The sequence below is a fragment of the Dendrobium catenatum genome, unplaced genomic scaffold (genome assembly GCF_001605985.2).
Source record: "Dendrobium catenatum unplaced genomic scaffold, ASM160598v2 fragScaff_scaffold_185, whole genome shotgun sequence".
Lineage (NCBI taxonomy): Eukaryota > Viridiplantae > Streptophyta > Magnoliopsida > Asparagales > Orchidaceae > Dendrobium > Dendrobium catenatum.
The window spans coordinates 426,707-438,548 of NW_021318647.1; the positions used below are offsets into that span (position 1 = coordinate 426,707).

The following is an 11,842-nucleotide window of genomic DNA, read 5'->3' on the forward strand; positions in this document are numbered from 1 at the left end:
TTCTTTTAAAGGCTCTCTTCATGTGGATTTTGAGTTTGGTCTAGTTTTTACTCATAATAATGTTAATGGTATTGACAAGATTATTTGCTGGAGAAAGCCTTTGGAGGGTTATTTTAAACTCAACACTGATGGTGCCAGAAATAACTTTAATGCGGGTTGTGGTGGAACCATCAGTGATTTTAATGGTTTTGTTATTGTGGATTTTGCGGCTCCGTCCAATGTTATTAATGCCATTCAAGTAAAAATTGAGAGTCTCATTCTTTAGATTTAGCTTTGCATTTCTATTGGGATCATTAAAATATGGATTAAAGTTGATGCTATGCTCTTGATCCATTATATCCAGGGCAACACTTTACCCAATCCTGAATTACTATATGCTTAGAGGTAATAAGTACTAGCTTTCTCTCATTACTTATCATATCTCTCATATCTTAAGAGAAGGGAATGCTGTTGTTGATTCTTTGGCTAAATTGGGTTGTAGTTTACCTAATTTTACTGAATTTTATGAGGATACTCTCCCTAATACGATTAAAGGTTTGGCTAGACTTGATTGGTTGCGTCTTCCGTACATTTGTTCTAATTAACTTTGGCTTTTGTTGGTTTTTTCTTGTTTTGATGTTATTTGGGCCTATCCGTTGGGTGCTCTGTTATTTTTCTTTTGGCAACCTGTTTTGTTATTTTTGGGTTTCAGTTGGCCATTTCTTTTGTGCAACTATTGTTTGGACTTGTTTTTGGGTCTTGCATTTGTTGGTTATGTTTTTTTGTGATGTTTGGAGGATGAATATCAATGATTGGTATTTTAATTATATTGAGTTAACCTCTTATTGCTGCTCTCTTGTCTGTGGATTCCTTATGGAAGAAGTGGCTAGTGTTTATTTTTACCCGATTTATGTGAATCATTTTGGTTGCTCTAACAATTCTGAGCTGGGAGGCTTCTCTATGGTTTTGATGTCATCTCTTTACTTGGATTTTAGCTGGGATAGCTAGGATAGTTGTTTCATTTTTGGTAGTGCCTTAGGTGTGAAGTATCAAGCTTTAACCTCTCATCTTGTCTACTTGATTGATGATTTCCTGCGTTGCATTTGGTTTGTAGATCCAGGTATTAGATTTGAGTGGCGTCTGGGGTTACATCATGATAATGATGTTATTTATCACCTGAGCTATTCTCCTATTAATGATCTCAATTATCTGGCTTACCCGTGTCTTTTTGCTAAGACGTTGAATTATGGTTTGCTGATTTACAGCTATTATTTCAGCTGGTGTTTGGCTTACCTGTATGTTGTTTTTATTGATCCTTTAGTCCTGCTTGAACTGCTATTTCTCTATTTTGATGAGGTTGTACATCTGGGTTGTGAACTGGGTTTGCTTTGATATTGCTATCAATTTTGGTAGGATTATGGCTATTATAATTCATACATTTACCTTTTATCTTGGCTATTAGTTTACTGTCTACCTGGGCTATTGTTGGCTTTTGATTTATAAGATTTTTCTATGTCTGGGAGGATGAGGTTATAATTTACTGATGCTGCTACTATGGACTTCCATTTTTTGGCTTACCTGTCCCCCATTACTAGTGCTATTAACTATGTTATTCTGATTATTTTAACAGGTATCCATTGTGGTTGCAATCTGGAAGCTCTTTGCTCTATTTTTTGGGTCCCTATTGCTGTTATCACTGCCCAATTTTCTATAGTGGCTTTAATTTTCCTCATCTTAACCAAATTTTGGATGGTTGCAATAGTAAGTTGAAGTGGCATGGTGACATTTTGGTTTCTAGTTGCATGAACTCCGATGGATGTCCAGTTCAGTTTCAAGAAGTATCTTCTTTGGTTTTTTAAAAATCTAGAACCTTAATTGTTTATATTTGATTATTCATAATCCTGCATATTACTTGCCATATTTTTGTATGTTTTATAGTTTGACTTTCATGCAGGTTAAAAGGATCAAGATTTTGGAGTTTTGTTGGTTTTTTGCAGGAAGACGATGTCGAGTGTACTTTCTTTTGCTTCCTTTTTTTAGCCCTATTTCTAGCAAGCCTAGAATGTTATTAGGGTTTTTTGTATTCTGTAGAATACAGAACCATCGGCTCACAGGTTTTATTTTGAATTTTTTATTAGCTCTTTTGAGCAGTAGCGAGTTAAAGGTTCTTTTTAATGACCTTATAATTTCCTTTCTTAATTAATGTGTAGGCCCCTTTGGGTTCTCCTAAAAAAAATGTCGACTGGCAAGATGCTACATTCATTGCATACTGGCATCATATTCATAAGAGGCTTTTGCATGCATTTGCAAGCTAGCTAGCATTGATTAGAGGGGTGTTGTAGCATTCATTGCATGTTCATGTGAGTTGTCAGATGGGTTTCATTCATCACTGATTTCTCTACGCATGTTGATTGGAAAGTTGCTACATTCATTTGTGCATATTTCAATGTTCGTGATAACTGCTACATGTATTTGCAAGCTAGCTGGAACCAATCGTAGGGATACTATAAGATTCATAGCCTATCTATTATCATTGATGACATGCGAATTAGTGAACTTTTCTGTCAGCTAAAGACTATTGATTTAAGTGAGTTATTTTTTGTCATAACCTTATTCCCTTCATTTATAGTCATGATGCATTCTTCGTGCATGATAATCGATAAATTTCCATGTCGTTATTTCTTGCAATTGCTTTCAAGCGGGTTGCCATATTTCTTTGTAATCATGGGACACTAATTGCCTATAAATTGTATTTACTTCAAACTCATGGGGTACATCTTTGGCTAATCACTTGCCAACCTCTTTTCTTGCATATAGTTTATGTATTTACTTAGCAACGGTTGTAGGAGGTTAATATGTACTTATATGTCTCCCATGCTCTAGCTTTATATGATATTGATATCCTTTCTGCTTGTGGAAAATTAACATGTTTGCTTGAAGATAAATTGTTATTGAGTTATTACATTAATTACATGTCTTTTTTGATTGTATGTTTCATTGCAATTATCTCTACCCATTTTAAAAACTTGTTGCTGGTGGACGAGATGTAACAAATTTTTTTCCGCCACAAACATTGCTTGTTCATATTTTTTATTAACTTTTTTTTTCAGATTACAATTTCATTAAGTATGATTCCATGTTTAGTGATTTAAGTTCTATTCATTATCATTTTACTTACAAGTTAAGTTCTCTTAAGCAAGGTTCCCTGTAGTCAAGTTGCAAGTTCTGCCCCCTATCATTTTGCTTAAGCTAGGTCCTATATTCACTAGAAAATTTAGCAGTCTCCCAGTGTCTCCCTCATTTAAGAAAAATTTAGAGAGTTGTGCCTTCACACTATGCTATGAAGAGCGTGTATGGTAGGTGACAGGTGACAATGCGGTTGTGGTTTTCTTCAATCCCACAACACTACAAAGAGCATGAATGGGTCTTCAATGTACCTATTTTAAAATATAGTTTTTCCATACAAGCATTATGTCACATATATGGGTACATAAGGTTATCCCCATCACGATATGAAGAGCTGTATAGGGCCCTCCCTCCCTCCCACCATGATACGAATAACATGTATGGGTGGTCCCTTGGTGTGCCACGAGTGCCGAAAACATGATTTAAGGGTTTTTTTATATTGATAGAACATATATACCATCATGAGTGAGGCGACAACGACGATGATGAGGAAATCTACTGGGGACCAAACACACAATCTCTCTTTTTCATTCCTTTTTATCTTTCTTTTATCTCATTCTTTTGTTTCCCTTTTCTCACCTCTCTCTCTCTCTCTCTCTCTCTCTCTCTCTCTCTCTGCTTTTCTGATTTTTTAAACTTCCACTACTAGTAATAAAAACATTAACAATAGAGGGAGTAATAGGTTATTTGATTAGAGGAAATGGGAGAAGATTAGTGACATAAGATGGTTGATTGGACTGCTACAATTATAGATGGTTTCTTGGTAGGTGGAGTTTGCTGGTAGTGGGCCATTTTGTGTTGGATTTGTATATTTGATGAGTGAAGGGAATGGGTGGTTTGTTTTTGCTGGTTTGGAAATAGAGGAATGAAGTCAAGAATAGTTGTTGAGGAAGATTGGAGCATAGTAGACAATACCAATTAAGGTTTTATTGGTTTATAATAGGCTGTATAGGAGATGGGCTTGCTATTGGAGAGGGCTGGAGATGGTTTTTTCTAGAAACTGCAATAGGAAGTGATGGACTGCTAGTTTGGGAGAGGAGGAAGAGCTGGTGGAATGTTAGCTTTAGCCCTTGGAGTGTATATGAGATTCATTCTTAAATATTTGAGAAAGGAGCTGGTGTAAGAGTTTTGGAAAAGAAGAGGGCCATTTGGCTACTGCTTTGAGCAAGCGAAATTAGAGGTGGATATGAGAAGGGGTGTAGTGGGGATGGAATTGTATGTGGTTGCAGTAATAGGTGTTGTCGGAGGTAGAAGAGGAGGCTGAATGGTTGGTTTTATGGGTTGGTTATGAATTTATAATTGCTAGGTTGTTTAGGTATTGGAATAGGGAGGAAGAAACTTGTTGGGTTTGTGTGGTTGGAGGTGGTATTAGCATGAGGTGACAGGATGAGAGAAGTTGGATGTATGTGATTGTTTGTAGTGGGATGAAGATGGATGAAGAACTGTAAGTTATAAGAAGGGAGGAAGGGAGCTACTGGGGGCTATAGATATGAATGGTTGTAGTGGAGAGTTGCAAGGTTGTTGGATTTTGGCTAATTATGAAGAAAAGGAAATGGGTTATTGGTGGCATGGCTTGAGAGGTTGCTGGCAGTAGCTTAGGGAGGAGTGTGTGGTTGATATGGGCTAGTGGAGTTTGTTGGGAGAAGAAGTGGAAACAGGGAGGCAATCTTTGCTTCAATAGCGATAGTGGGTGTGCTTTGTTATTCCTTAGGAAGGTGAGATATATTAGCTTAAATTATGTTCCCTCTTTTTTTCTATTCCCACCAACATGTTGTAGAGGCAACTATAGTAGGATAACAATAGATTTTCAAGCTGATATAGTTGGATTAGAGCATAATAATTATAGCTTTTTAGGGGCTGGTACAACATGATATGAGCAGGATAACATCAGCTTTTTGCAGCCTATTACAACAAGAGAATAGCAATTTTTTTGGGGTTGGTACAACAATTTTTTGGTAGGTATTTAGGTGAAGTAGTTGGAGGTCAGCAAACCCATTGGTCATATATAAAAATTTAAATTTGCTATATAAATGTAAGCATTCATCAATTATGTATGCTCTAAGAAGAGAATAGCTATAAGATCCCTTGAAAACTTACAATTAAATTTTAAGTGTATAAATTGATCAATATTTTCTTTATTTCATTGATCATCACATTCTTTCAAAAAAAAAAAAAGAACTATATGATAAAATTTTCAAAAATACTCTTGTGTAAATGTTAAAACATATAGAAAAATCTTAACAAAGAGTTCATTTTGAGTCAAAGCCAAGCATGAGACAATGCTATTTTATGCAACAAAGCAACATGACATGCATGCATCATTGTGAGCTTATTTGTTAGTAGAAATTGTTGCAGAAAACCAATGCATCATTTCATTAGACTCCTAAATTGAACTTGTAAAAACATTCAACCGTGTAAACTCCATTATTGTTAGTCTTGATACTCATATCTTGATTGGATATGCTTGTGATGAACTTTATGTGCAATGCTCGTGTGCATATGTGTTAGAGCATATCAAATATTATGCTTATAAGTTCATTTCTTTCATATATAAGATAATAACTTCTCTATCACTAAAATATATTGTTGACGCACTTATGCAATTTGGTAGTTGATATGTTAGTCATTAATAGCTTGGTTAACTAGATTCATAATCATTGTGCTTACTAAACATACACTAACTCATATGCCTTACTCTTAATTCATCACCACAGAATGCTTGTCTATGATTGCATTAGTTGATTCACAAGTTCGTGATCTAATATTGTTGAGTAATTGTATCATTTATGTTGTACTTCTAACTTGATCACTAAATGTAATTTGCATAAACTTATTATGTTCATGTTTGATTGGTTATTTGTATTCCACCATGCATTGTTTGTGATTGAACTGAAAGTGTTTCGATATAAATTCTAAAATCCTCTCTTACTAGTCATATAATCCACACATATAGCATAGTCTTGATTCATCACCACAGAATACTTGTGTATGGTTGCATTAGTGATGAGAAATAAAGAAGCAAGCCAAATAAAAAAAAAGGCCAAGTACAAAAAGTTAGGACTTGATTTTAGTTTTTAAAATTTACCATCTCATCCATAACCATACCATGTCATTTAACATGCCTTGGCCAAAGCCTACCCTTTTAGAAAAGTTTAGAATATATGCCAGCTTTTCCAAAATCAACCAAATTAAGGAAAGAGTGACTTAATCTTGAATCTCCTTGCTATTCTATACATAAAATCCTTAAAAATGAACCCGAAGACATATTTAGGCTTTGTTGGGAACAGCTTTAATTTCTTACTTCTTCCTAAAGCAGCTTTCTAGTACAAAAATATCTTAATAACAGTGAAAAAAGAATAGTCAAAAGCTATTTCAAATGAAACCTTAAACACTCATCTCTATCAACTCTACAAATTTCATACACTAGTTCAACATATAGATCCCATAAAAAAATTTTCAAACTTAAAAAAGCTACACATTGTTTGGTGTTGTCAAAGTTTATTCTGGACACTATTTTGGGCCTCCATCTCCATCCACAAGCTCTACTTTCTTTAGAATTTAAGATTTTTTATTTTCAAACCTTGGTATCCCCCAATTCACCTACATGAAAGCATTAATTACCGACAGTCAGCTTCTTAGAACTTCTGAAGCCTCTGTTGTATAAATGTTGCATGACCTGGCCCCTTTTGCCTCTTCTATGAAGAAGAATCACATCATATTCTTCTTTATATAAAATTTGTGATTGAAATATCGGAAACAAGAAGAAAGAATCGTCTCATTTAACTGTTTTATACATATCTTTTGTAATTTCCGCTAGCAATGACCCAGGGAGAAGGGCCTGCAATGATAAATGCAGAAATTTAAAAATAGAGACTAGCTAAAATTTTCCAAATATAATCAAAATTACCTTAAGAGTAGAAAAAATGAAGAAAAAAAAAATGCAGGAAAATGTTTGGCTCAAAATATATGAAATTTCTGCTTACATCGAGTTGCTTCTGCACAGCTTTGGGTCTCTTTTTAGGCCTTTCACTAGGCTTCGTCCCCTTGAACAGGTAATAGATGTCTTTTTCTATCTCCTCGCGAGATAAGGAAACAGAATATTTCCTTTGCTGACCATTTTCACTAACCACCGTTCCTCGCTTAACCGCTTTTGCAGAATCATCCTTTCCAAATGTTGGCTTAGGTGGTGATGAGCAACGATAACTTTTTATTCCTTTCTCCTGTGGGGCATAACAAGTAGCTTTTCTTTTCCTCAAATTCCATGGAATGGCCGGCGCTACAGCAGCCCCTTCAGCGGCGACAGAAGAAGCATTCATTTGCTCCGTAACCAGCTTTTTCTCGACCCCGCCCGTCGTTGTACCTTCTGCCTCCTTTTCCTTGAACCCGCCTGCTTGAGGAGACTTGGGAAGATAACTAACAGGAGAATATGCAGCATTTCTCTCTCGTCGGGGCCGAGTATCTGGAGTTATTGATCGAGCGGCCGTGCCGCCCATTTCAGTGGAGTTCACAAAACGGAGAATTCGTTGACAACCCCAGTTCATCGTCGGAAATGAGAAGTTGTGAAAACGGGAGCGGATCGCAGGGAAAACCTCGGGCACCATCTCCTCTGTGGCGTCGTCTTTCTCTTCCTGCTTCCCGGTAGTCCCTCCATGACCTTGTGAATTTAACATATCGATTCGGCTCCAATTAGCAAATTATTACTGTGAGCAATCAATAAAAGCTTCTTAAGGGCTTGAAAGTCAATTAGAGGAAATTAGAGTTAAACAGAAGAGTGGGAGAGGAAGAAGACGAAGATAGGTAAGAAAGGCAACGCGGAAATGCTTAGCATTCATGTGGAGTTCGAGTAATGTTGTAATTATTATCTCGCTACCGCTCATTGAGTCCTATGCGGAGGGTGACGGAAAATGCGCCTTACCAGTTATAGATTCTTAAAAATACGAGAATTTTTTCCCTTAAAAAAGATCATCTATATTGGACTCATAGATGTTTACATTGCAGTTTAAGCTCGACATCATCAACACCTTAATGTTAGATTATTTCATAAATAATAATATTAAATGGGGCTTATTTGTTGTTTGTGATTAAGCAAATTGATTAATTATAAAATCAGATTATATATATTATTTAGTTGAATGAAATTAAATAAATTAGCATTGATTAATTTTTAAATTCATAAAGAGATGGTTGTATCTTTAAGAATCAATTTGGGACAACTTTTTTATTATTTTATTTTTTTTAATTCCAACTCATAATTTAGTTTTATTACTATTTATTCATTGATTTCAATAAACTTTTGTGCTAGGGAATTGCTCATTACAACAACTTTCAAAAAAATTTACTTTTATCGCAACAACTTCATAAAAAGCTATGACACTTCATCGCACTTGATATATAAATAATTTTTGAAGTGCATAGAATATTAAAAATTGATATAAGAATATTGAATAAATGATCAAAAAATAATTATCATTAAAAGAATATTATATCAAGAATAACAACCAATAAAATGAACAAGCTTTAAAAATTTTGTTTAAGTTCGTTCAACTATCTAAATAAACAAATATAAACAAGCTATAAGCACAACAATAGAATTAATACCTCTAAGAAGAAACATGTCCTGCATTGACCTGCTTGAACTTGAGAAAATTATGCTAGATATTGTTGGGAAATAAATACAGAACGAAACAAATAAAAAGAAAAAGAAGAAAAAGAACATCAAGAATAAGCATGGAAAAACTTGAAAACGAGAAAAAACAATGTAGCCACACCACACCAAGAAATTAATTATGAAAATAAAAAAAATCATATAGATCTCTCTTCTCACGCAGTTATATACTCAGAATAGACAAAGAGACACTAGTATATTCTAAAGGATGAAACCCTTCAAGAGAAATAAGAAGAATGAGGAAGAAAAACTAGTTAGCCCGACTCGCAGCGCCGCGGCATTGGGGTCTAGAGCATTGTAGCGCTCCACTCTCTGCCTTGAATCCCCCTACAGCAGCGTTTTGGTGTTATAGCCTATAGTGCCATGGCGCCCTGCGCTTTGTCTCCAACTTGAGACCATGACAACGCAGCACTTAATTGTGCAACACTACGGCCTTGTATACTAATGATGTACATTGATTAAACAATCAAACGTCACAAATTCTAACATATACGATTAAAAGTATATTACAATTTTGTAAAATTTAAACATCTTTATAAGCACACATTGGCTACCAATAATCAAGGCAAGAACAAGAACCATCCCTAAAATGATGAAATCTACTGCCATCCCTCACAATTATCTCCCTAACCAGCACCTTTGACACCATCTTACAAAATTCATGGCAATCAACACATACCCTGAGATTCTTAACAATGCGAATTGGACAGTCCTGGTCAATTATCATCAACCCATAAGCAATTGCCAACCTTTCACTATGCACATTTATTACATGCATCTTCTCTTCATCCTCAATATCATGTAAAACTGAAGAGACATTTGATAAGTAACCTGCTTCTACCAGCTTCTTCCCAATCATTTCAAGCATTTTGTAGATCTTAGAAGACTCTTTGTGATCCAAATCACCCGCAATAAACTTATGCAGCCTCCCACTAGCTTCAATTAAGCTCCAACCTGCTACTTTACTTGTGCAATGACTTGACATCAACTTCCTAACCTTAATAACATCTTCCCATTTCCTTGCCTTGGCATATAAGGCAGCTAAAAGAACATAGTGTCCATCATGTCCAGGTTCTAATTTGATTAGTTTCTTCCCAATAATGATTCCTAATTCAATAAATCCATGTATTTTGCAAGCTCCTAAAAGAGTAGCCCATAACACACAATCCGGTTTGATGCTCATACCTTCAATCAATTCAAGAGCTTCAGGAACAAGCCCTGCTCGACCTAATAGATCAACCATACAGCCATAATGCTCCATCTCTGGCTCAATGCCATAATCCCTCACCATTGAGTTGAAGAAATGTCGACCTTCATTGACTAAGCCAGCTCGGCTGCATGCATTCAGGATGCCAACAAAAGTCACTGCTGTGGGATTAAATCCTTCATCAATGGATCTCTGAAACAGTTCAAGGGCTTCCTTCCCTTGCCCATGAGTAGCAACACCACAAATCATAGCATTCCAAGCAAATATATCTCTTTTAGGCAATTCATAAAACACATATCTGGCGAGATCTATACAACCACACTTCGCATACATATCCCCAAGGGCAGTCCCTAACGCCAATGTAAGGGGAAACTTCACTTTCTTTATAATTGAATGGACAAAAGTTCCATGCTCAAGCAAGCCCAACTGCGCCGAACCAGAAAGAACGGTGACCAAAGTAGCCTCATTTACAGACACGCTTCCATTCCTGATCATTTCACTGAACAAAACAAGCCCTTTCTCTAAATCTCCATTTTGTACATAACCCATGATCAAGGTGCTCCACGAGATCACATCTCTTTCAGGCATTTGATCAAACATATATTCCGCAACAAAAATCTGCTCATTCCTTACATACCCAACTAACATTGCGTTCCAGGAAACCACATCTCGGCTATTAGGGAACTCATCAAAAACCTTTCTTGATTCGTACAATAATCTGCAAGCGCCGTATAAGCTTATCAAAGCGTTTCTGACATACAAATCTTCACAAAAACCAAACTTTAACGCATGGGCATGGACCTGAGTACCTTCCGAGGGTGATGGATATCTGGTGTACGCATGGAGGAGAATAGGAAAAGTGAATTTGTTGGTGGGCACGCCCGAGATTCTCATATTTTTGTAAAAGGTGAGAGTTTGATGAGGGTTTTCACCTTTGGCGAGGCATCGGAGGAGGTTGTTAGCAGCGAAGACGTTGGGAAGCTCTATCTGGCGGTATACGGAGTGAAAGTAGGAAGAAGGTGGAAAAGGGGAAATAGCGCATGCGGCGAGGAGGTGGCCATAGCGGCGCGGCTGTTGGCGAGGCCGAGGGAGACCAGATGAGCGTGGGACTGGATGATTTGGGAGAAGGAAGGGGAGGGAGGGAGAAGGGAGAGAGGGGGAAGGGAGGAAAGATGAACATTGCGAGGGGTTGGTGGAGCTTGGAAGTGATGACGACGTGAAATAGCATGACGCATGAAGACGAAGAAGAAACAGGCCTTATACTTGCTCTTATCAGCCTAAAAGAACATAAATCTTAGTTCAATTATAATAGATTAATGTACATAAATATAATTTATATGATTTTTTAATTTTATTAATAAATTTAATGTGATTGATTTATTTAATATTAAGTTCCGTTTGATTAAAGGATATTAAACTTTTCCTATTCTAATTTTAAATGTACATTAAATTAAATTAATTAATATAATTTAAATAAAAATTTATTTACAACAACAACATCAAGCATTTATCCCATTATGTGGAGTCGACTACCTGAATCTTTTTTCTCCATTATGTCCTACTAAGAATCAAATTCTCATTTAAATCCAATAAATAAATGTCATTTCTAATTTCTAACCAAGTCTTTTAGGTCTACCTCTACCTTTCTCAACATAGGCCAAATCTAATACATCTACTATCCTAGCAGGGCCATCGGAAGGCCAATGTTTTATATGATTAAATCATCTAAGGCAACTCTCTCTAATCTTATTTGTCATTAGAACTACTCTAACCTTTTCTCAAATATGCTCGTTTTGTATTTTATC

The 11,842-nt window shown here is 36.0% G+C and overlaps 1 protein-coding gene across 3 annotated transcripts; it reads right to left on the minus strand.

Annotated features, from left to right (window-relative positions):
• Nucleotides 1-6,447: 6,447 nt before the first annotated feature.
• Nucleotides 6,448-11,324, minus strand: LOC110099454 (pentatricopeptide repeat-containing protein At3g26630, chloroplastic-like). Of its 3 annotated transcripts, none has more exons than XM_028692899.1 (4): nt 10,970-11,324; nt 10,016-10,755; nt 7,149-7,819; nt 6,448-7,003 (listed from the first exon to the last, which is right to left on the minus strand). In XM_028692899.1, the coding sequence occupies exons 1-4, from the start codon at nt 10,981-10,983 to the stop codon at nt 6,941-6,943; spliced, it is 1,488 nt and encodes a 495-aa protein (XP_028548732.1). In that variant the 5' UTR covers nt 10,984-11,324; the 3' UTR covers nt 6,448-6,940. The 3 variants fall into 3 exon arrangements, with proteins under 3 accessions (XP_028548732.1, XP_028548733.1, XP_028548731.1); XM_028692900.1 differs by having other exon boundaries at nt 10,847-11,324; XM_028692898.1 differs by having other exon boundaries at nt 10,016-11,324.
• Nucleotides 11,325-11,842: the final 518 nt, after the last annotated feature.

Bases quoted from the DNA above. Each gene is read 5' to 3' on its own strand.
- LOC110099454 (XM_028692898.1), bottom strand. From the start codon at position 10,931: ATGAGAATCTCGGGCGTGCCCACCAACAAATTCACTTTTCCTATTCTC. The intron at 7,820-10,015 runs GTATGAGCATCA...TAAATTCACAAG, and splicing joins AGCTCTTGAATTGATTGAAG to GTCATGGAGGGACTACCGGG. The intron at 7,004-7,148 runs GTAAGCAGAAAT...TTATCATTGCAG, and splicing joins CTGTGCAGAAGCAACTCGAT to GCCCTTCTCCCTGGGTCATT.